This window comes from Neolamprologus multifasciatus, chromosome 22, assembly GCF_963576455.1.
Source record: "Neolamprologus multifasciatus chromosome 22, fNeoMul1.2, whole genome shotgun sequence".
In the NCBI taxonomy this organism is placed as follows: Eukaryota; Metazoa; Chordata; class Actinopteri; order Cichliformes; family Cichlidae; genus Neolamprologus; species Neolamprologus multifasciatus.
In genome coordinates, this window is record NC_140459.1 from 17,100,627 (window position 1) to 17,124,820 (window position 24,194).

The 24,194-nt window shown below is 42.1% G+C and overlaps 1 protein-coding gene across 5 annotated transcripts in view; it reads left to right on the plus strand.

Annotated features, from left to right (window-relative positions):
* The window catches only part of pag1 (phosphoprotein membrane anchor with glycosphingolipid microdomains 1), a 61,358-nt gene that overhangs the window by 32,850 nt on the left and 4,314 nt on the right, over positions 1–24,194 (plus strand). For all 5 annotated transcript variants that reach the window (XM_085149810.1, XM_085149813.1, XM_085149811.1 and 2 more), the window contains 6 exons: positions 3,528–3,563; positions 7,194–7,425; positions 9,412–9,469; positions 14,173–14,266; positions 14,505–14,674; positions 14,952–15,386. In XM_085149810.1, the coding sequence (XP_085005936.1) occupies positions 7,238–7,425; positions 9,412–9,469; positions 14,173–14,266; positions 14,505–14,674; positions 14,952–15,386 (945 nt within the window). In that variant the 5' untranslated portion in view covers positions 3,528–3,563; positions 7,194–7,237. The remainder of the gene's footprint in view (positions 1–3,527; positions 3,564–7,193; positions 7,426–9,411; positions 9,470–14,172; positions 14,267–14,504; positions 14,675–14,951; positions 15,387–24,194) is intronic.

The following is a 24,194-nucleotide window of genomic DNA, read 5'->3' on the forward strand; positions in this document are numbered from 1 at the left end:
CAGTTTGATTTAAATCACTGCCATGGAATGTGCCAGATGTTTAAAAAAATGCTTATGTTAATTATTATGTTTTGCAGTATTTGCATAGCGTTACTTACCTCTAGCAACGTCTATTAGCTGTGAAAGCTACCGGTGATCATAATCTGGTGTGACTGCTCCATGAAATTAAAGTTTGGATGGCAGGAGGAGGGCGTGTGGCACTATGCAGGCGGACGTGCAAGGCAGCATTCAGCATGTTTAAAAGCTATTATGTGGCAGCCTGTTCATATCAGATTAGAGTCTGTGGCTAGCAAACACAGATGTCAGTAAATCTGAGTAAAATGCAGCCTTTGTTTTTTCCCGTGCAAATGTGCTGCACGAAGCACAGACGTTAGGTGTAATTTCTAAATCACATGAAGTCCCCTGGGGATACTAATCCTGTAGGAATGGGGCTTTACTCTGTGATTCCCACACCAACTGTATTCTCATGGTTAAAAATATATATATATATATATCTTTGGATTATGTTTAGCCCCTGCCCCAAAGTGCATTGTTGTAATCCTACTGGTCAGAAAGGTCACAGAAAATTATTGTCTTTTTTTTATACTCCTATTGTAAAGATGGATTCTGGATAATGACCCCCCCCCCCCCCCCTCCCATCAGTGGAGAATGATGTTGAGAAGCAGAAGTCCTCATTGTTTGCAATAAACCCCTCTCTAGCTCCTTTTATGATGTTTGAAAGGTTACTTGAGGCTTCCTGCAGAGCTCCACACGAGCACGACTTCTTAAAGAAAGTGGAGGCTCCTTCTCTCCCGAAAACTCGATTATTTATTATTGTGGAAATGCCTCTGGCTGTCCTCTCAGAAGCTTTCCCCGGGCTCATTTTGCTGCAGACATCCAGCTGTAAACCTTCCCCATCTGCGTGCACCCAGAGGACCCTGCAGAGGGAGGTGTCACACGTGCTGCGAGAGTATACGTGGAAACCGAAGCGCCGCTTTCGCCTGTGGATGCTAATTTTTCTTCTCTGCATTTCCCTTCTAGCCAGTGACCTGTCCAGTAGACAAAACTCCCACACACCCACACTCAGAGTCAGGCAAACGCTCTTCCTGTAGAGCAGCACGGCTCAGATTAGATGCCGCGGCTTTTTGGCTCTGGTGTCTTGCATATAAAGTCCTGCAGTGGTCTGTCTTATGATTATGTCAGGTCTCAGTGTGTGTGGACAGCTGGCTGAGGGTAAAATTTGGGCTTTTACCTTCGAATTTCCACACACATTCCTTCTAAAATGACTTTTCCAGTCAGTTATTTTCTGTAAACAGAAGACATCCACACTGATTGTCTCCGTTCCAAGGCTTCTGCTTTCTTTCATCAAAGCCAGGGAGCACTTGGAGAAAGAAGAGTGACAGCAAAAGAAAGCACAGTTGTAGTCCTTGGCTTGAAGTCTTGTATCACATAACGGTGGCCTGTGGAGAGCTTTCCGCTGTGAAAAAGATACTCGGAGCTTTAATGTGTAGTGTTTATGAAGCATTAAGGAAAGAAAAGTATGCTTTGATGACAGAGCGGATGGTTTATTCTACGTATATTTTGTACACAGCAGGGTACCCAAAGTGGTATCCAATTTCTTTTGCTCTGGGAGTAAGATGATAAGTGTAAGACTTTTGCAGAGAGAGTTTGGTGCCTTGGAATGGTGGAAAGTATGGGAATAGCCTCATGTGCCAGGAATTTACTCTAAGTCTAAATATTGAGACTGTATAAGTGAGTGAAGGAGTGCCTTAAAGGCGTTTTATATTTTATATATGTTGTAAGCTTGCTATCTGCAGTCTTTCTAATGGCCAGCAGGGGGTGACTGCTCTGGTTGGGGAAAAGTGTCGATTGTACAGAAGTCTATGAGAAAATGCTCCTACTCATCACTCGATCTATGACCTCAGTAGACAGGCTCATGGTGAGGTCATGGTCTCATTTACTGGTTTTAAGATTCATTTCATTCAGTATGATGTTTATTTTGTAATTTATGGTCCAATATAGAGTAAAATCACTGCTTTGTTATTGACAAGGTGCAGTTACGCATGTGTGCAGCGTCCTTTGGTTTCTGAGTGAAATCACTTGTGACCTTGAAGATCTTGGCGTATGTAAGCCAAATTTAAATGACAGTTAAAGATGACCTCAGGCTACACCCCTGTAACGTTTTACTCGGATACATTCAGAACTTTTCAAACTATTGTGTTATTGTGTTTTGCTTTTCATATTTTTAATTTTATGCTCCTGTCATACTGAAAAATCCAAATGGTCTGTATTTGTATAGCGCTTTACTTGGTCCTAAGGACCCCAAAGCGCTTTACACTACACACAATCATCCACCCATTCACACACTGGTGATGGCAAGCTACATTGTAGCCACAGCCACCCTGGGGCGCACTGACAGAGGCGAGGCTGCCGGACACTGGCGCCAGTAGGCAACAGGTGAAGTGTCTTGCCCAAGGACACAACTACCGAGACTGTCGGAGCCGGGGCTCGAACCGGCAACCTTCCGATTACAAGACAAACGCCCAACTCTTGAGCCACGAACGTAAGTTGCAAAGTTAAGTGTTAAAGTGGGGTTTGCTTACATGTGTCTGGAGGCTGGTTAACACTCCTGACACACCACTCACACAAACCAAAACAGAGGTCTGAACTGTCTTTCATTCCTCAAACCTCAAACTATCCTTACAACCTGTTGCTGACTTTTTCAAGAAAACACCCCCTGAAATCTGCCATGACACACTGAAGCACTGAAGGACATTTCAGAAGTTTGGCTTAGTGGTTCCAGGATTAGTTTTGATCCACAGAAGCTAAAATGAGTCGAGCAGGAGATTTATTTATTTATTCCTCCCCTTTTTTTCCACTCAACCACCATAAATAGTGGCGATGGGTAGAAGGAAATGTTGCCATGGCGACGCAGCGCCGTGGCAGCCGGTAATTATTCTGGTTTAAGTGCCAGCACGAGACGCGGGCGAGCTGGCACACAGCGGCAGATAGTGACACCTGGACACGAGCCTCTCAGGCGAGGTCAGATACGGCGTCTGTGAGGTAACTGTCCCAGAGGACCCCAAAGTATTCGGACTATTTTTAAGTCATTTCAAGCAAAATCAGAGTGTATAACTGAACCTGCACCCTGTACGTGTATAATGTAAAATACTGCAGTGCATACTGCGCACGTTACATGTTATGGGACACAGTTGAGTGATGATGTCACCTGGTTATTATCTTCTCGGTTACATGGGCTGACTGATCAATACATCGCATGTGCGAAAGATGCTGTGCAGTGCTTATTGTGTGTACTGCATACAGCTAGTGTGTGTTTGTGCATGAGAGGTTGCAAGCAGCCTGTTGTCCAATATGTATTTGCTACGGGCATTAAAAAACAAACACTCAATAGCCTCGCTGCTCTCCCACTCACATGCCTGCCCAGCCTACATCCGTGCACGCACACACACTCGCAGGACAACACCACCCTCCAAGGATAACATTAACTCATCTAACCCCCCCCTTTTTTGTTATCTGCTCTCTTCCAGGCAAGGCCGACCTGACTAATCATCCAAGGTGTCAAGGTAAGGCTTTGTTAAGTCTGTCGGTGTCTCGTACCAGGCGCACCTGTGTGTTTTTGTACAGGGATAAACACAATCGGCTTTCTGACAAAGGCGGGAATTCCTCAGTGTCTTCTTGAAGAAGACGAAGGAGAAATTAAAACTGCGCTCTGCAGCTCCATCTGATTTGCAAACAAAACTTCCATGCTGCTCGAATACGACGAGTGCTACATCAGCTCCCACACTCCCCAGTCACATTAGCATAGGCGAGCAGAGAGACACAATGGAGTTTTTCACCGCCGGCACAGAGTACACACATTCTTCGCACACACATACACTCCAGACAGGAGTTTGGCTCTTGCACTCTCCAAGAAAAAAGACGAGGGAAGATAGGTTGTCATGTTTTTGTCACTGTCACTGCCACCAGGTCTGCTGTAGCTCTCTGTTGTGCTGTGACTGAAAGGAGAAAGAGTGTGTGCGATTTATTTTCACTCCCATTTTTCATTGTGCGGTTTCACTCCTTCTCCACACTGTCTGCCCTGAACTATTTCTCTATCTTAGTCACGGGAGTGCACGACATCCCCTCCCCTCCCTGCACACACACAGTGGGAAACAAACCACCCTCTCCACATTTATTTATTTTTATTATTTTAGGCTCACAATCCCTCCCCACCCTTTTGTGACTCACCCGCAGCTCCACACAGCCCCCATAAATCATCCGTGATAAAATCAGGGGTTCCATCAGTTCAGCTAAACCCAACTTTAGCTGTTAGACGGAGACGTGATGAGGTTTCTGATGCTGTGCGCAGAGCCCAGACACCAGTTGTTGGAGGCACTGTTGTGAGGGCCACTGCAGCAGACTGAGGCAGATCGCTGTCTGCACTGCGGTCTCAGCCTGCTCGCTTCTGCCACCTGCTGGTCATGTCTAGTCAGTGTGTGCAGTTCAAATATTTATAAGGAATGTTAAAGCAAAATGAATTAGCCAGAAACAGCAATTCATTTATTGTAGTATGCGTCTCTGTAGCTGGAGCTTCACAGGTGTACAAGACACAAAACAGCTAATGCACCTGGTGTCCTCTGTTCCACTAGGTGTTGGTGTAGTAGGTTATTTAAAGTCACTCTCACAGATAATTAAGAAAATAGTCCAGTAGTTTACATGTGCATTTCAATGTACCAATGTGCCAATCTCATGACAGCAACTCAGTGCATTTAGATGTGTAAACAAGACGACCGGCCGAAATTCAAACTGAGCATCAGAATAGGGGAAAAAAGTAATTTCAGTGACGCTGATTGTGACATGGTTGTTGGTCTGAGTGTTTCATAAATTGCTGATCTATCAGCCACCTCTAGGGTTTATAGAGAATGGTCTGAAAAAGAGAAAATAACCAGTTAGTGGCAGATCTGTGGGAGAAAATGAAAATCAGATTGCAGTCCGATAGAGCACCTTTGGGATCAGGTGGAACAGGAGATTCTCGTTGTGGATGTGCAGCCGACAAACCTGCAGCAACTGTGTGAAGCTATCATGTCAACATGGACCAAAATCTTGTTGAATCTATGCCATGAAGAATTGGGACAGCTGACCTGTCCAGTCTAAGTGACAAAACAAAAGCGAGTGTAGAGGTTTGGTATTTCTACCAAAGAAAGCCAAACATATTTTTACATTTTAGAGCTGATATTAAAGGAGTTTAGACGAGACTTGAGATGAAAACATGTCCAACACTGTGCTGGGCAGCATAGCCAGGAAATATGGAGGGTTTCCTCTATTAAGGTGTGTCATTTCTTTGAAAAGCATAAGCAATGTTGAATATATTTAGGGTGTGTATTATAATCACCTTCGATTACATCACGCAATAACAAGGAAATAATCCTCAGATGGTGACTGTTGCTGAACATGACAATGAGTTCACTGTATTCATACGGCCAGTGTTGGGAAGGTTACTTTTAAAATGTATTCCATTACAGAATACAGAATACATGCCCCAAAATGTATTCTGTAACGTATTCCGTTACGTTACTCAATGAGAGTAACGTATTCTGAATACTTTGGATTACTTAATATATTATCATGCTGTTTACAACTACATGAATGTACTATTGCTGTGATTTATTACTGTTACTGGAGGTCCGCGGCTCCGAACCGTAGTAAAGGGACCTCTGGCTAATACGGTGGGTTCTGTGTCTGGCTCGTAGCCGAAAACTAGCTTTACTTTGTTGTCTGGGTCAACTTTGCTAGCGAGAGACAGAGAGAGGCGTTGAAAGGCTGCTCCAACAGAACTTATTGTTTTTGGAGGAGAACACGAACACGGTGTACAGTCGAGTCTTAATAGCTTACTTACAACTGGGCTCGTCAGGCACTCTTCTTGGCTGCAGTGGTTATTATTATATTTACATGCTTCCAGCTCCCGTTTTTGCTCGATGACAGCTCTACTTTTCCTTTTTCTCCCTCCCTCACTCACAGACACATAACGTGTATGGCAGTCCATTCTCCCTGCAGCACGGACTACACTGCCTATGATGCTACATTCTTTAGAGTTATACCGGTAGCATTCTGCCTATTAGCTTAGCACAAAAACAACAAAAAGGCCTCTCTCACCCAGGAAACACGCAGAGAGAGAGCGTCACCCTGTAACCATGGCAACCGTAACGCTGCCACCTGGAACAACAGAACGTAGCTGTCAAACAAAACCCAAACAGTCCTGACCCGCCACATTATGAAACAGGAAAGTACCGCCGTGTAATCCGTTTATTTCAACAAAGTAACTGTATTCTAAATACCACATTTTTAAACGGTAGCTGTAACGGAATACAGTTACTCATATTTTGTATTTTAAATACGTAACGGCGGTACATGTATTCCGTTACTCCCCAACACTGCATACGGCTTCCCATAGGCACCAGATCTCAGTCTAATAGAGCACCTTTGGGATGTGGCGGAGTGGGACATTCCCATCATGGATATACAAATGTGCAGCAGCTGTGTGATGCCATCATGTTAACATGGACCAAACACTGAGTGAAAAAAAGGAGGTTCGAACCCAGTAGTGGCAAAGTGTCCCTTTTTTACCTTTTCAAATCTAAAGTTACTTTGAAGTTTTACACATTTTCACTCTATTTTATTAAAAAAAAAAAAAAAAAAGAAGTCACCCAGTGGACACTTGGCGAAGCAGTTTTTTTTTTTGTTGGAAACCTTCAGATTTCTTTATAAGAGCAAACAATAAAAAGTCATTATTTCTGTTTCTGTCTGCATTCTAGTCAACCTGGGTTTGAAAGATTCATAAGGTGTTTATAAACAGTGATTGTCTGACGAGCATGATTCGCCTTTAGGTTTCCATGATAGAGCTTTAAGGTGGCTGCTGAATTCAAATTCTCCTCTCAGTATGTTTTCCTAACAAACAGCGCACAGCTTGCACAGTTTGGCTGTGACTGTATCCTTCAGTAAACGTTGCTCCTCCTCAGCCAACGGCGATCTCTCAGTATCTGCTGAAAAGTTAAAAAAAAAACGCTGCACAATTTTTTTTTCACATTTAAAAACATTAAAAAAATCTTCAATATACGTCATTCCTGGTAAAACTTTAAAAAATAAATAGTTTCGTTTCCGTTTAAATGTGATTTCACATCTACAACAAAAAGTATGTTTTTCTTGTGTTTCCCCAGCTGGTACCAGTCCGATGTCCTCTTCCCCCACAGTGTGATGTGCCATGGCTCCAGTGCTGAGTGGAGTGTGGTGGGGGCCGGAGGCAGGCGTCGTCGGGTCGGGGACGGCAGCTTCTACTGGTGTGGCGTCGTGGCTGGGGAGCGGGCAGCTGATCTTGATCGTCACCCTCAGCATCCTCACCGCTTTGCTGCTGGTGTCGGTGCTGCTGCTGCTCTGTGCTAGCTGCCAGGGGTGAGCGCCATCACCAAGCAAACACACCTATATATACCGTGTACGAATGGTGTTATTGTCATCGCTGTTAGGGCACGCTCACATATCAAAAAAAGCTTCACTTCCTGCTGTGTCAGCTATCCAAAGCAGATCTGCTCTGCTGGGAAATGCAGACAGTGCACAAATACCTGAGAGGCCGTTCTTAGCTACAGTAATTATAGGTACAGAGCAGTGCTGCTGAGTAACACTAAAAATGCCCTCTAGGGTAGTAGGCCATAATTATTTAATTATTAATTATGAATGGAAGCATGTGCTGTCTCTAAGCAGCCGTACACACACCCATCTATCTATATATATAAAAGAGAAACACGTGTCCTTGTCATTTAACTTTCCTTTCGTGTAATCCCCGTAAAGACCTGATGCAAGCAGACTCCAAATAAAGCAGCACAACTGAAACTAAAAGTTAATTTGACCAACTTAACGGCCCAGCGTGTAATGAAGATTTAATGTTAACGAGTCTGAGCTGCGAACTTCGCTATAGTGCGTAAAGCTTAGTTTTGTCTCATTGGGATTGCACTGAAGTAATGGCTAAGAGATTAATGAGGTATTTACTTTTCGGCGTGACGTGACGGGCTGTATATTAAACACAAACGCCCACCTCTTACGCAGCGGTTCCAACGTGTGGGATTGTAATTGTTTTTATATGTAGCCCCCAGGAGCTAAGAGAAATGAGTTTTTCTTCGCCCTGCAGAGAGCTGAGTTGAATGTTAATGTCCCGCAGGGAGACGTTTGGCAGGCGGCCGGTTTTGAAGTTTTCAGATTTGCAGAGGTAAATAAAGAAGATTGTCACTTTTCTTCTCATATAGATGAGAGGCCCAGAACATTCGAAACAAGTATAATGCAGTTAGATATGCATCAGCTCGCTGCAGCCTGCTTTATGACATAAAGTCAAATTTGATTAACCCATGAATGAAAAACTAAGTGTCACAGCAGCATGAAAGCAGTGTTGCACATGCATATACATGCAGTCCTTATTTGTCCCTCGACATAGCTCCCCGCTGTTTTAGCTCCTCCTCCTTTAGAGCAACTTTTGCTCTTGGAGCAAGAGCTGTCTATCTTTAGATGCCCACAGTTAGATTATCTGTTCTCAGTGACATCACAAGGAGCCAGAGTAGAACAAAAATGTCTGAAATGGAGTGTTTCTGAGCAGGCTGAAGGCTGAGTCTCACAGGGTTTACCTGCTCACAGCAGGTCTGCCTTAACCTCCTAGGACCTGTCCTCCACATATGTGGACATCACATTTTGGGTTGTCTAGACCAAAATACTAAATTTTGCTCTACAAGGGCCTGATATCCACTGACGAGGACATTATACTGCCACTGTTCTATCGAAATTTAAAACAAATGTCTCCATGTGTGGATCTTATTTTTCTCAGAAACAAAAAATCAGATAATTCTTTGTTTTTACATTCATCAGGTCCCAATCAGCCCAAATAGCAAAGAGAAATTTATAAAGCCATTCCATGAAAGAGTTAAGGTCTTAGGAGGTTAAAGCGGACGTGTCTGAAGGAATGTAATATTTATTAGTGATGGTTATTATTACATTTTACTGATCCCACTTCAGTTGTTTTTGTTTGAATGTTTGATTTAATTTTAGATTACTCTGCAGTATAACCAACAGAAGAAAAAGGAGTGCTATTTAAAAAAGCTATAAAGCAACAAATGTAATAAATAAAACTCATATTTGCAAATTAATATTTGATTTCTGTGGTTTTTTTTAATTTGTCAAAAGGCTCAAAATTAGAATTTTCTTGGATTTATTTGATGGTTGAGGTTGAAAGCATGATATTTGGAAGAGTTGTACAATTATAAAACAGGTTTTTGGTCCCTAATCTGGAGGCATGCTTTTGCTTTCACAGTTCTTTGCATGCACAGCTGAGCCCCCGTGAGCCCCCCACATTTGATGTGTTGCTCTGTTTTCTCATCTCTCCTTTCTTCTTCTCTTCAGGCAGAAGAAAGCGGTGAATGGACACCCAGCGGGAGATCATCAGAGCCTCGTGAATGGAGTGAGTTTTTCCTTCAGGTTTCCACAGCCTTTTCTCTCAGTATATCAAAGCTACAGTCCTGAAGAGGAATGAAATAATAATGTTTTATTTATTTATTTTTAATAGCAAGGATGCATACTAACACTGTTACATTTTTAAAAAGTCAAGCGGTGTGTATGCAGGACTTCAAGGCACAGTTTATTTGCAAAACCTCTCTGTGGTTTGGTTTTTAATCTGCAATGTCCATTATTTGAGCCTTAACATAGGAAGCTCTAAGGCAGGTATTTGAGGTCTGTGGGTATTACCTCTGAACAAATCAAATCAAAAATGGTTTCACACTTTGCTGTTTTGCAGCACCAGCTAACACCTTCCACCGCTGTGGCTAACTTGCTGTTATATTTTTTAAATTTGAATCTTTATAACGAAAAGAAAGCACAGAGTAGACTGGGAAGTTATAAGAGACTGGGGGAGGGGGTTAATGACAGTGAATGAAAAGTTGATAAAGTTTGTTTTTTTAAATGAATTCAGGCAGGCGTGTCTCTATGATGTTCGCAGACAACATTGTGGTCTGTAAGAGTAGGGAGCAGGTGGAAGAGAGATGAGAGTTTGGAGACAAAGTTTAGATGATTTGGATGAGATGATGCTGAATATGGAGCTCACAGGGAGGAGGAAAACAAGACCGCAGAGGAGATTCATGAATGTAGTGAAGGACATGCAGAGGGCTGGTGTGACAGGGGAGGAAACTGGGGATAGGGTGCCGATGCGCTGTGGCGACCCCTAACGGGAGCAGCTGAAAGAAGAACAAGTAGAGCGAACAGCTGAATGTTTTCAGGCTTAATCATAGTGTGATTACACTCATACACTGAAATGCACTTTTTTTGCATAAACAAATATTTTCTGTAAACATAATTGTTTTTTTTTAAAGCTACATCAGGTCAGATTTCAGGAAGTTTAAGAAACAGCTCTTGCAGTCAAAGATCAGCCATTTGGGTTTAAAAATATCGACTCAGAGCCTTAAACAAAAGCACCCACGCATACTCTTCTCGTTAGTCCAAGTGTGGGAGAGTGTGTATCTTTAGTCAGGCGCTGGAGCAATCGGCAAGTGGCGCTGTGGATAGAGTTTATCTGCGTGCCTCCTCAGTAACACACGCGTGCACACTGACACACATCTCCGCCCTTACGTGACGTCCTGTGACACTAGAACACACCCTCCGACTCTTTGCGTCGTAACCCACGTCGATCACGCTGACACAGAAACATACAGAGAACAAAGCCTCCCTGCGTATGGCTGATTGACAGCCTCCAGTTGTTAGCGAGAGGTTTCTGAACGGCTCACAGCTGCCAACGGGGAAGTGGTTTCTCCCGCTTAGAAAACACGTGGGAAACTCCACTGCCTGCTCGTCACATGTCACTTATTTTAATGTTGTTCTGCCTTAAAACAGAAATAAGAGGGATACTATTAAAAAAAACAAAAGATTATTATTATTTGTAGAGTTGACCTTTTACCCCGTGCTATGCGACGCTCATAATGATGCGTGGCGAACGCCCGCTATGTCCTTTTGAAGACTGTGTAATGGGCAGAGGTAGTCATTACAAACTACTATAATATTGATGCTTCAGTAACCAAGCACCACTTAAGTGTGACAAATGTCGGGCTTTCACAGGTTAAGTGACATCCACTTACTTTCTTGTTCTGACTTCCCCTCTGGGGGTTTGTGTGTTTATATGCATGTGTGTGTGTGTGTTCTTCAGAGCCTTTTTGCATTTGATTGATATCTTCACTGCAACCTTTAAGCATTAGCCCAATTGCCAGGTGATCAAATTGTTTCAAGAGGGACCCATTTGTACGACGGACCGTGTCGTAGCCTGACAAGTTAAATGGGGTTTTTTGTCTTTGTGGTTGAGTAGATTAGCTCTTCCTCACTGAGCTGCAATCTGTCTGTCTCTCCTGCAGCCAGCATCGGTGAACGCTGTCCCTCCTGTTTCTCCCCATCGTTAGAGAGTTTAGGTGTTTTAAACTCACAGGGTGCAGATTAACCAAAATTTGTATTTAAGTCCGTTTAGATACAGGAAGCACCTCGTGGAGGTCCATCAGAAGCAGGGCAAAGTGATCCGTTTTGTTCTAAGAGGATTAAAGACCAGCCTCTGTGATTGTTAAGCAGTTGCTCAATCAGTTTGATCACAAATGCAAAGAGTGTGTGCGACACAGTGTAGGACAAACACATCAACAGGTTCAATCTGTTCAGTTGCTGATTAATGCAAATATCTAATCAGGCAGTCACATTACAGTAAGGCAGCAAACCGAGACGACCTGCTGAAGTTCAAACTGAGCATCAGAAGGAGGAAGAAAGAGTTCAGTGACTTTGGCATGATTGTCGGTTTCAGACGTGCTGGTCTGAGTATTTCTGAAACTGCCAATCAGCGGGGATTTTCCCACACAACCATCTCTAGAGTTTACAGAAGATGGTCTGAAAAAGAGAAAATAATCAGTGAGAGTGAGTCCGCTGGGTCGATGCCCGAGGTCAGAGGAGAATGGCCGCTTCATATCTTACAACGAAGGGATGCTGAAAACCATCTCTAAACACACAACACATCCAGCCTGCATCAGCAGAAGACCACGCTGAGTGTACGTTTCTCAGCTGACAAAAGGAAAATGAGGCTCACCCAAATTGGAGAGTAGAAGATTGGAAAAACATTACCTGATTTTATAAGACTCTGTAGCTGATGTGATACTCGGATGGTAGGGTCAGAATAAGGTGAAAGCAACATGAAACCATGGATTCCTCCTGCTTTGTTTCAACATTTCAGGCCGGTGATACAATGATGCAATGTGGTGTAATATTTTCCTGGGACACATCGTAGTATCGGCTGGGGATTGATTAAACACCGCAGCCTACCTGAGTATCGTTGCTGACCTTGTCCATCTCTTTATGAAAACAGTTAGCTTCTGTTGGCTGCTTCCAGCAGGATAGCAGCATGTCACAAATCTCACATCATCTCAAACTGGTTTCTTGACGCTGGAACCAGTGCAACGGGAGATTCACGTCACAGATGTGTAGCAAACAAGTCCAACCAAAACCTCTGAGGAATGTTTCCAGCACCTTGTTGAATCTATGCTGTCAATACTTTTTTTCTTTGTGTCACTCAAATGTTTTACAGTTAGTGACCTACAAAAAAATAATTTGACACACCAGCAAGGAGATGTTAATGTTAGCTGTGTTGAAACTGTAAAACAATGTGAATGTCTGGGGAGAGCAATTAATGAGACATTGTCATGGGATTGTAACAGAATTTGCAAAAAAAGAGAATTACACTGATTATCGTCCTTGACGGCTTGGATCAGATTGACGCTGGTTCTTGTTTAGCTTTCATTTTTGGAGAGTATTATAACTTTATGCTTCATTTTCCGCTTCTTTTGTCGCTGCCTCGGGTTAATAAGAACAAAGATGACATGTCCGAGTCACAAAACAGCGTTACACTACTCTGCTTCCTGAGTGGTGGTGAAGTTGTGAGCTATTGCGTCTGTGGTGTACACAAGATATTCTCATTGGGACGGATGACACAAGATTAATGGACTATAAAAAGAAAGATGGATGTAACGTGTGCCTAAATCACGAAACGACAGCATAAAATTAGTGGTTTCATAAAACAGCTAAAGATTACGTCATTGGCACCGACAGCTATGAGAGTGCATGACCACTAGGTGGAGTTATGGAGCTTCTGATGCATGTCCCTCTGCTCACACAAGGAAAAACAGCAAACCCCAGACAAAGAGCACTCTTTAAAAGGTTTTGACTTTCTCTGCTCTCTCATTAGTGACTGACTGAGCAATCATCGTGGAAACTAAAGCATTACAGTTTATGCATGAAGTGCATGTTGATAAATCGTCCTCTGTTAATTACTAGTTTCTTCTCACTGTTGATCTGAGTGTTTGCTCACTCTCAGAGTTGATTCTGCTCAGCTTAGGCTGATAAAACAGGAAACTTGAGCTTTTTTTTAAACCCTTCTTCTTCTCCTTCTGCTTTTTTTGTACTGTGCTAGTTTAATTAGAGATGCAGATTTTTTTCCCATGCTTATATGATGTTGCAAGCACAGAACCTGTCAGAGCATGGTTTAAACCCGACTGCAACACAACTGAGTCCCTGCCAGCTTCACAGCTGTTGTTCTTTAGCCTCCTATTGAGACAAGCAGGGAGACAAATTACCCTGCGGGTATCCTTAAGGTAGCGTCTTCCTATTGTTATTATAATTATTAATGTGACACTACAGACGCCGTCCTTTTACCCCGTTCGGCTTGATGTGTTGCTTATGCTTGATTCAATTTTTGTGCCTCTTATAAATGAATTAATATGAAATCAGCAGCATAAAATAAGAGCTGCCTGTTACTCATACTCGCAGAAGCTGTTAGCTGTCTTTAGATGTCTTTTCTTGGTAGGTAAAAATAAGCTACACTTAATTAGGAATGCATAACGGTTTTATAATTACCTTAAAGTAATAAATAATGTGTTTGGAAAAGCTTAGAAGAAGCGAGATAAAGAGTCAGGAAAGCATGAAGCAGGTGTGACGGACGTCCATCCTGTGCAACATAAGGAAGACGTGCAAATTCATTTCTGTAGGTGTTTTTGTAATTTAAAGAATCTGAGACTGAGGTTTTATCTGCTTGAAGCCTCCAAGCCTGCGAGCTGTGGTGCAGCAGTGACAAAGAGCTTATCCTTTGTTGTGCAGGTTTCAGAGAGAGACGTCAGCCAATCAGCAGACAGTCCAGCGACTGACGCGGCGGTCAGCACCTCTCACAATGGGCCTCTCACCAGCGGTACAAGTAAGCCGATAGAGTTCCTATCAGCTCGTCATGTCCTGCCATTGTTGTCTGCGTAGTTAATATTTAGACCGCGTGATGATAATACAACATTCATGCAGTGTGTTTTTTCCTGACACGTGATGGCTGTTATGAAGCGTGTTCGCTGGTCAGCTTTGGTTCGTGTTATAGTCAATGTTAAATGCAGTCGTAAAAAGATGCTGTTTTTTCCTCGCCCTGACTCTTTTCTTCTTCCCTCCAGTTCTCACGGACACACAGGACACCAGTCCCCAGTTGTCAGAGGAGATGCTCTCCAGCCAATCAGAGCTCAGATCCTCCAAGTGCCCTCAGGACCGTGAGCTTCCCAGCATCCCTCCCAACAACGCCCTTATCGGGAACGGACCCCCACCCTCAGGTGACAGCACTTATGAGGTCAGTGTTTAAAAGTCACCTTTAAACAGCAGAATGATGTTTTTTTTTTCTTTACTCATAGTAAGTTCGGACATGCTCAGTGGAGGAGATTAAAGCTTGTAATGCTGTAATGCTGCTTGACTGAGTAATTGACTGATTGATTGATTGTTTACGCCTAGGGATCTTTTCACAAGTGGCTGGTGAATTGAGTGATTTTCGAGCCAGGAGGCAGAAACATCAAAAAGTTATTTCTTGTTTTTGAATGCACGTAAGACCAGTGTGTGCTTCTGATGTTAAGGTGGTGAAGGAGATGGCCGTGGCCTCACGTGACGTCAGTGCCGATGAATCCCTGTACGAGACGGTCAAGGAGCTCAAAGACGGTCCTGCAGAGGCTGGCCTCCCAAACGGTACCATCCAGCCGAGTCCAGACGAACCTCCGCCTCATCCTCCCGCTCTTCTTAACGGCCACATCAGCCCAAGCACACCTGAGCGGGGGCCCATCTTCGCCGGGGCGGAGTACGCCTCTGTCAACCTGAATAAGAAGAGCCGTCACAGCGCAGACATGGAGGCCAAAAGGCGCTCTGGTAATGCTGCCGTTCCTCAACAAAAGCCTCAGGAGGAGCCAGAGGAGGATTTACCGCCACCGGTACCGGAGAAGGTTCTGGATGAAAATGACAACCAACCAGCGCTGATGATGAACGGGCTCGCGGAGGCTGGGCTGCACAATGGAGAGGTAAGCTTGTTTGTGTGCGTGTCTCTAGGAATTCTTTGGAGATTTTTTTTTGAGTGACTATAGGGTACTGTGTGTGTGTGTGTGTGTGTGTGCGTGTGTTTCTACTTGTTTAAACATCTTTGTGAGGACCAAAAATTGACATGCCACTATAGTTGTGTCTCACAAATTTGAAGGCATTTTTGAGGTTAGAGAAAGCATTATGTCAGTTTAATGACTTCACCGAGGCATGCTCCAGATTTCACGATGCCATCAAACACCTGTTTCAATGTAAAAACGAACGCAAACCAAGTCTACAGTCACACTGGTGGAAAACACTGGTTAGAGACCACAGCGCCACCAACATTGCTGTGAACATGTGCAATCAGCTCATGATCTATATGCCTTTGAAGTAGAATAACACTGAAACGGGGTCGTGGTCTGAAAGTACTACTACTACTAGAGTGAATTGGCGTCCTGAAACCGTCTTTGGTGCATCAAGACGGCAATAAAATAGGAGAAACAGCAATAAGACGGAGTCAGTCTGCGGTCAGTTTTCGAGTGAGTGAGGTCAAGTTGGCAGTTACATTAATCTGTTTGCAGTAATACGGCAATTAACTGTGATACGTTGCAAATCTTTTTGCGTCTGTCGCAAATCTGTTGCCGTCTGCATCGTGCACAGTGCTGAGCCGAAGCTGGGATGGACTTGATCCGCACATCAGGTGTGGCTCCCTCAGCCAACAAACAGACACAGCTGGTCTACTGCATTAATGTTCACTGTTCTAGTAAGAGAGGGGGGGGGGGGACCTCTCATTTATATTTCAGGTAAATGAGAGGTCTTTCTGATTTTGTGTACTTAAGGCTCATAAATATTCTATAAACGTTGCAGAGACAGAGGTAATGAATACTGTAACAGATTTCAAAGTATTTATGGGACTTATATGCATCTTACATTTGTGGATCTATGGGGATCTATCTCAAAACCCTACGTGGGCATGCAACGTGCTTTTAAGGTTCTGCAAGTGAGCAACAGACACGATATGTGTAGTTTTAGACATTTGTACGCACAGAAAGGTTTTTGAAAGGTAAAATTATTACATTGATGAGGAGAACTTAATAAATTGTGCATAAATGATTCGTATTTATTCAGGTGTGGATGTGTGCATCTGTAAAATAATTGCATCGTTTTTGTGCATGGAATGAAGTAGGGATGCAACGATACCAATTTTTTCAAACCAATACGATACCGATACTTGGATCTGAGTACTTGCCGATACAGAGTACAAAAAACGATACTTCTACCACACACACACACACACACACACACACACACAAATGCAATGAATTGGAAGACGGGTTTTAATTAATTCTCTGCCGATAAAAAATAAAATATTAATAAAAATGACCACAAAAATAAAATTTCAAGTGAAAAATAAGCACTTCTGTTAAATTATTGCGGAGTGTCCACAATGTAATGTAACAAAATATCACTGAACTATTGGGCACTGTCTCGAGCTTTCAGAACAATAAATAGACACTTCTGTTTGGAATAAAATAAATACAAATTAGGTTTGAGAATAAAATAAACTGTTAAATTATTGCAGAGTGTCCATATTGTAAACAAACAAACAAAATAATGAAATTATTTGGCATTGACGAACAAACTCCTCATCAGTCCACTGTGTTGTTCAACTGAGGACTGACATCGCGCACACACTGCTTGTCTTTACCTCTTCAGAAAGTTTTGGCATCATTATCTCCCTGATGTATGGTCGTCTGGCAATTTCATATCGCGGCTCGAGTATGCTGAGAAGACGGTGCAATCCTATGTTTTCCACGGCCGGCATTGGCTGGTCATCCAGAGGTCATTTTAACTGCCCGCGGATTTTCTCTTGACATTTTTCATCGCTTTTCCAAAACCTGAGTTAAAGTTGGCTGTTCTGGTCCACACTGCTGACATTTTGTTTAGCCTAGCTACAGCAGCCTCCAGTTTCTCTTTTTTATCTGGAGCCACCAGTCTCACTCGCCTAACCCTGTGCCTGTTTAGCGCGGGATGTCCCCCTAGTGGCCAATCTAAAAAACTACAACACAAATGACAAGCCACCCTCTGATTAATAAAATAAGTTGGTGTCGGTTCTCGGTATCGGTTAACTTTTATGAGTATGAGTACACACACATTATACAGTATCGGCCCCGATAACCAATACCAGTATCGGTGCAAATCTAGAATGAAGCATGCTCGTGTGAGTTACGCACAAATCACCAAACACGGTTGGAAATCTTCGTTTATACTTGATATGACATCGTACACATTTTCAACACTTTTGAGGCAAATCTGTGAAAAGATGTGAAAAGGTAACGTTATGTCATTTTTGCGACTGGACCATAATTTGGTTTTATTTCTACTAAAAAAAAACAACAACTTTAAAACATGAACTGAAAAAAACATTTTTGATGAAATTTGGATAAATTCCATTTTCCAATCCATTAACCATAACTAAGGGGACGCTAGATGATTCCACACACTCTGAATCAACCAGCAACCAAAGATGGTGCACGTGGGTGTGCTTATTAGCTTATGTTTGTGAGAAAGCCCCACGTGAATTGTAAGTAAGGTCTCATTTATGCTGTGCTGCATGTAGGAGCGTTCCAGTGATTGAATATTTGTACTGTATAACCGCAGTTGCTTATTACAGGCGGCGTCTGATTAAAGAGCGAGCAGTTTTATTAGAGTCAACTTTCATTCAATGTGTCATCGTGAGCGAGAGGAAGCGTGGCAGGAAAGAAGAAAAGTAACCTGTGACGACGGGGAAAATGAGCATTAGTCAGATGATGAAAATATATGACAGGGAAAGTAATTTTTCAATTTCCCTTGGCATAAAATACTCAGATCGGTAAAAACGATGAATCCATTCTCGACCATCTTGACAAAACACCGCTTTAAAAAGAAAATTATAGTGATAATATTTCATTCGTATTCGCTATAATGCATTCAGAGTGAGAGCAGGAGGGTGTTTAAAGGCCAGGGAGGACAGGTTACATGGAGGTGAGGAATGAAGCAGCTATTGTTGTTAAGATTATGTAGAATGAAACAAAAAAGTTAGCACAAGAAAAATACAGCAATGCAATGCAGTTCTAGACATTCTAGTAAAAAAAACGTTTGTCGTTTAGAGCGCTTAACAAACTTATTAGATCACCTTTCAATTTTACAAATCAGTCAAAAAATTGTTTAAATGTGGGGGTTTTTTGTAGACATAAAACTATTTTTTTCTGTTCAGGGATGTAAGTAGATAACTCTAATTGTGCATATTAATAGAAAAAAATAATAATGTACTTTAACATTTTTTAGGTTTTTTGCAAAACAGCACATTTGAAAATTCATGGATAACAATAATTATATTGTCGCATTAAAAACATAATGTTAAAATATAAAATATAATTTAATTACGTTTTTTGTAAAGTGGTAAATTTGAAAATTCTCAGCTGAAAACAATTATATTTTAATCATCAGAAAATCAAGTCAAATCCATTTTGATTAAATTAAGAAAAAATTTGGTAATTACCAATAATGTTAATTTTCATTAACATTAACATCAAGTGTGGCTCGAACCTTATATATTGAGTGGTGGTCTAATAAATTTGTTAAGCACTGGATGTCATAAATTTTTTTTTAAATATTTTACAACACCCAAATAAATCTTTGATACGATGATGTCACCCTAAAAATATACCATTGCATTTTACTTTCTTTTGTTTGATTCAGTCGTGCGGTCGAGAAAGACGTGTTCGCCGCTTCTCAGCTTCCACTGAGTGCGGTGCCCAGCGTGTGTTATGCGTCTCCTGCATGTAGATTTAATCAGCTAGAATCTGCATAATGAACATTGTTAATTTGATAGAACAGAGAAATGAAAAGCTTTTAATGGAGCTGTGCAGGGGAAAAAAGGGAGAAACTAAATTAATTTTTACATTTTTAACAACAAGAATAATAAGTAGAGTTGTAATTTTCAGTTATGCCGTGACCCTGGAGCTTTTAAACTGCAAACTGCTCTTAAACTTTTGTTAAATTAGCATCATGGCACTTGATGCACCACCCAAAAAATGTTGCACTGCTACTGAACGGGATGCCGAGGTTTTTTTCTCGAAGCACAACAACCACAAACACAGCAAAGCTTCTCTTGAGCAAATGGGCTTTAATTGTGGCCTTATTCCACGAGGAAAAATGGAACGTTGTTGGAAAAAGTTGAGTCAGTTTAGTCTTAATATAAGATTTCCATTTGACAAACCCACACGCATAAAAAGGCCGAAACTTATCATCCTACGGTAATGATAGGGATCCACTCTTTCATTCTCCCCATCTTAATAACGCAATTTATACCAATATATAGCTGATGTCGGTCATCTTCTCAACATCATGCCTGGCTTGAGATAAAGACCACAGAGAAGAAAGAAAAAGACAGATGTGTCTCTCCGCTAAAATTACTATCCGCTAAGCTGACATCTCGTGCTGCTTTATGAAGACTGGCAGACCGAAGAAAGAAATTTGATGGTGAGAAGGGAAAAAAAACACAAAAAAAACCACGGTGTGGGAGTGAAGGGAGGAGAGAAAAAAATGAAAATGGGAGCCGAAGTGAGAAGAGCAGGAGAGAGTAATAGATGAAATGGAGATAGTGACAGAGAGATGATGGGAGACTCGAAAAAACTCGGAAAGGACTGGCAGGCATGACGGGTGAGGAGGAAAGAGAGGAGTGAGAGACAAGGAAAAAAAAGAAAGAAAGAAAGCCAGGAGCATACAAATGAAGTCATCGACAAGGAGGCGGCGAGAAAAAAAGGATGAGGGAGAAGAAAACTGCTACAGAGGGTGAGATGTGGAGATGTGTAGAAGAAGAGATGGAGGAAGAGTAAAAGAAAAGGTAAAAAGAGAAGCACAGCAGTTCATTATCATGGACTGAACAAGGCAGGGCAGAGCTGCTGCTGCTGCTGCTTACAGCATGCTGAGATCCATCAGAGAACCAACACACTCTCAGCTCAAAGAATTGCATCAGACAAAGAATCACATTATCAAGTCTGCCACAGAGATCATCTCTTAACTTAAAGTACTTTTAAATTATACTTCTAATGTTACTGCACTTTTTACATACATTTGTTTACAGTGTTGTGCCAGTGTGCTGTCACCAGGGGGCAGTGTAAAAAGATATACGAGTTTGTGGTGTTGTTGGTCCATTGCATTTTAGCACAGGTGCACTTGTTCCTCTTAAGATAAGTTAGCGTCAGGTCAATAATTTGCTTTACTTTCTAATTAAATACACGGATGCTCTGTTATGCTTTGTGTTTCTATTTAGTGAATATTTGCATGTTAGCCAACTAGATTAAAGTGGTTACAGCGGTACCATTACAGTAACCAGTTAAACTAACCCTACACATGTCTTTAAAATGTGGGAGGGAGGTGCAGTACCCGGAGATGAGCGTTTCTGCCATCGCCATCTTGGTTGTAAAAAGACCCAATGTGATGAGGGGCACATCTGACTGCAACTTGTGACTGATAACTTATTAGCCAATGAGCGAGCAATATCATACTGCAGGTAATCCTCCATTTAAAATACAAACCAAGACCAAAACTTTCAAAATAGACTACATTTTTTATTTAATATGATCGAAAATGAGTGGATGAAAGGAAATTTGAAAGGAAAGCGGATTAGCCTTTTATAGGAATTAAAGTCTTTCTGCAACCACAGCTGTCGCCATCTGGTGGCCATCAGATAGAATGCAGGTTTGAGGCACCTCCACGTTGGCTTTGCTTTTCCAGCTCGGAAGATAAATCCATTTATTTATGTTTTTACTGTCCTTGCTTTAAATACGCTCTTTATGATAATCTGTCTGGTTGCTCGTTTGTCTAACTGCTGCTTTCCTCTTAGTAATGGTGTAAGTTGTTGCACCAAATACAAATAACAGCACTAAGCAACAAGAAGACCCATGTTGTTATAAACCGGAACTATTCTGTATTTTTCTGAACTTTAGGTTTGGGTCCCTCTTTTCTGTGTTGATGTATCTTTTTACTTTATTCACACGTCTTTGTTCCTTTGTCTCTGGTGTTTTTGTAGCCAATTAGTTCATCACTGCTGCTCGTTTGGACAGCAGGCATGGCCTCGTCTAACCCCCATATCTGTGATAAAATCTTGATCTTGTAAATTCCAAAGTATCTTCACACAGATCTGGAAACCATACACCCACACCCACACACACACTTGCACATTTTTAAAATACACAGAATTTAACATCCACCCGCATATATATTAGTTTCCCCCATCCCCTCAAGTTAAACACACACACACACACACCAAACACACATGTAGGTTTTATGATGTGTGTGTGTGTGTGTTTACATATATTCTGCTATGCATAGACACCCTGGGGCGTATTTAAGGCTAAGCATGAATGTTCTTGGCTCCCTGTGGTTTACGCCCATGTATGACCAGGAGTCGTCTGTGATTTGTCTTGTCTGACCAAGTGTGTGTGAGTGTGCGCGCGCCCAGTGAGCACCAGCTGGCCACCATCTCTACGACAGTTAGTCTGGCTTCATGATGGATGATATGGGCTATAGAAACTCTCTCTCCGTCTCTGTCTCTTGCGCACACACACAGGCAATCTCAGAGGTGCATGAATGTAAATGTCTGAAAGGAATCCCCCCAGGTAGCAGCTCAGTAAATGCTGCTCTCTCTCTCTCTCTCACACACACACACTCACACACACGATGGCATTTTTTTCTTATATGCAGTAAATTTCCATACATACACACATCTGCTTATTATTATTGTAATATTTGCCGCAGCTACACTGAAACACACGTCCGCAGCCTTTGTGACCCTTTCTTCACGGCTTCTGTGATTGTGTGCACTGAACAGTGATTGAACTGCCATAAACAGCACTAACACTTGTTTGCAGTCATTTGCTTGTGTGTCGCCTGCAGGCTTTTCATGCAAGGTGCAGGAAATGAATTTGACCCAGCCTCTGGGCTGCCGGGGTATACATTGGGGGGCACGGTCCAGGTGAACTGTGATATGTGGCGTGTCAGCACTGCTGAGCTGTTGCTAAAGAGAATCACTATTGATGGATTTTGTGGTATGGGAGAGAATATATATTAGTCTTAATGTAGTTTACAAGTTTGCTGCTGTACGCCATCGCAGCTGGTGGTGAACATCAAACAGTCAAGATGTGATTGAAGTGCAGACTTTCAGCTTTAATTGAAGGGGTCTCACAAAATTATTGTTATTATTAACTTTTTAGGAATTTTAGCCATTTTTGTACATAGTACCACATTTTCAAAGGCTCAACTGAAGCATTTTCAGTGTTGTGTGAAGGTTCTTCTCAAAGTGTTAGCATAGCTGTTCAATGGAACTGTCAAAATGAGGTCTAATTACTTTGGTGTAGCATGAATGGCCATGGGGGTTCTCTTTATCAGTCGAGATGAAGCTGTAAACTTTGAAAATGCAGTTAAACGTCCAAAATTTATTCCCTTCTTTACATCCAGTAGGCTGGAATGGAATCTGATTCTAATCCCCGGGCATTGTGTTTGACACCCCTGGTCTACAAGGTATGGAGAAACAGAGAGAGCTTAAAAGAGGTGCAAACCACTGGTTACACTCAAGAACATGAAGTCCAGCTTAGACTTTGCCCGCAATAAAAAAATTCTTAGAGAGTTTAAATAGAGATGAACAAACATGCTGCAGACAATGTTATGGTATGAGCATGTATGGCTGCCTGTAAAACTGGGACACTGGTGTTTATTGATGATGTGAATGCTGATAGAAGCAGCAGGATGAACTGTGAAGTGTACAGGGCTATACTCCCTTATCAGATTCAGACAAATGCTGCTAAACTGATTGGAACATGCGTCACTGCAAAAATGGATAATGATTCAAAGTGAAGTGAAAAAGCAACCCAAAAGTTTCTCAAAGAAATGTGATACTCTTGAAGTCAGTCACCTGATTTCCTGCCCACTAAAGCAGCTTCTAAGTTACTGAAGGCAGAAAGACCCACAAACAAGTTGCAACTACAGGTGGCTGCAGAAATAAAAAGGCCTGCATTTAATGCATTTCTTTTGCTGAACCCCTTAAATTGAAGCTGAAAGTCTTCCTTTAAATTATATCTCAACTGTTCACAGAGGCAAAACCTAACCGTATGTACTTGACCAACTACATGCAACTCCAACACCCTGAACTGGTCTATTCATGCTCATATAATATATATGTGTCTTAACATGCGCGTCACTGTGACGGACACACTGACACCTGACTCGCCCATCCTCTGAGACAGCTATAATCAGCTTACAGTCAAACCTGTTGCCCCGTATATCACTGTGTCACCTACGTGCACATAAACAAGCTCCCATAATCCTCCCTTATACCCACAGACATAAGCGTACCACCTTACTGCAACACAGCAAAATATTAATCTGTCAGACGTAATGTCCTGATGTGTATCAACACAAAACAAGTACCCGTCCTGTCGCGGTTCTTCGTTTTAATAAAAGAAATGTTTCACGCGGACACAATCGAGTTTTTACGACTCAAATTTTAACACCCATCTGCAGTTTAGATGCTTGATGCGCGGCCGGGTAAATGAAAAAAAAAACACTTTAATTTGCAATAATACTTGAGGCGAGCTTCACATTAGATTAACAAACTTGGAGGTGCGGTGTCTGGGTCACGTCACCTACGTCCTTGTTTCGTGCAAACACTCCTCTGGGGGCATTCTGCCTAATTGGTTGGCTAATTAAAGTGAAATGCAAAAGGCGTCAGCTGCATCACGAGTGTATGTTGGATCTATAAAAGTAAT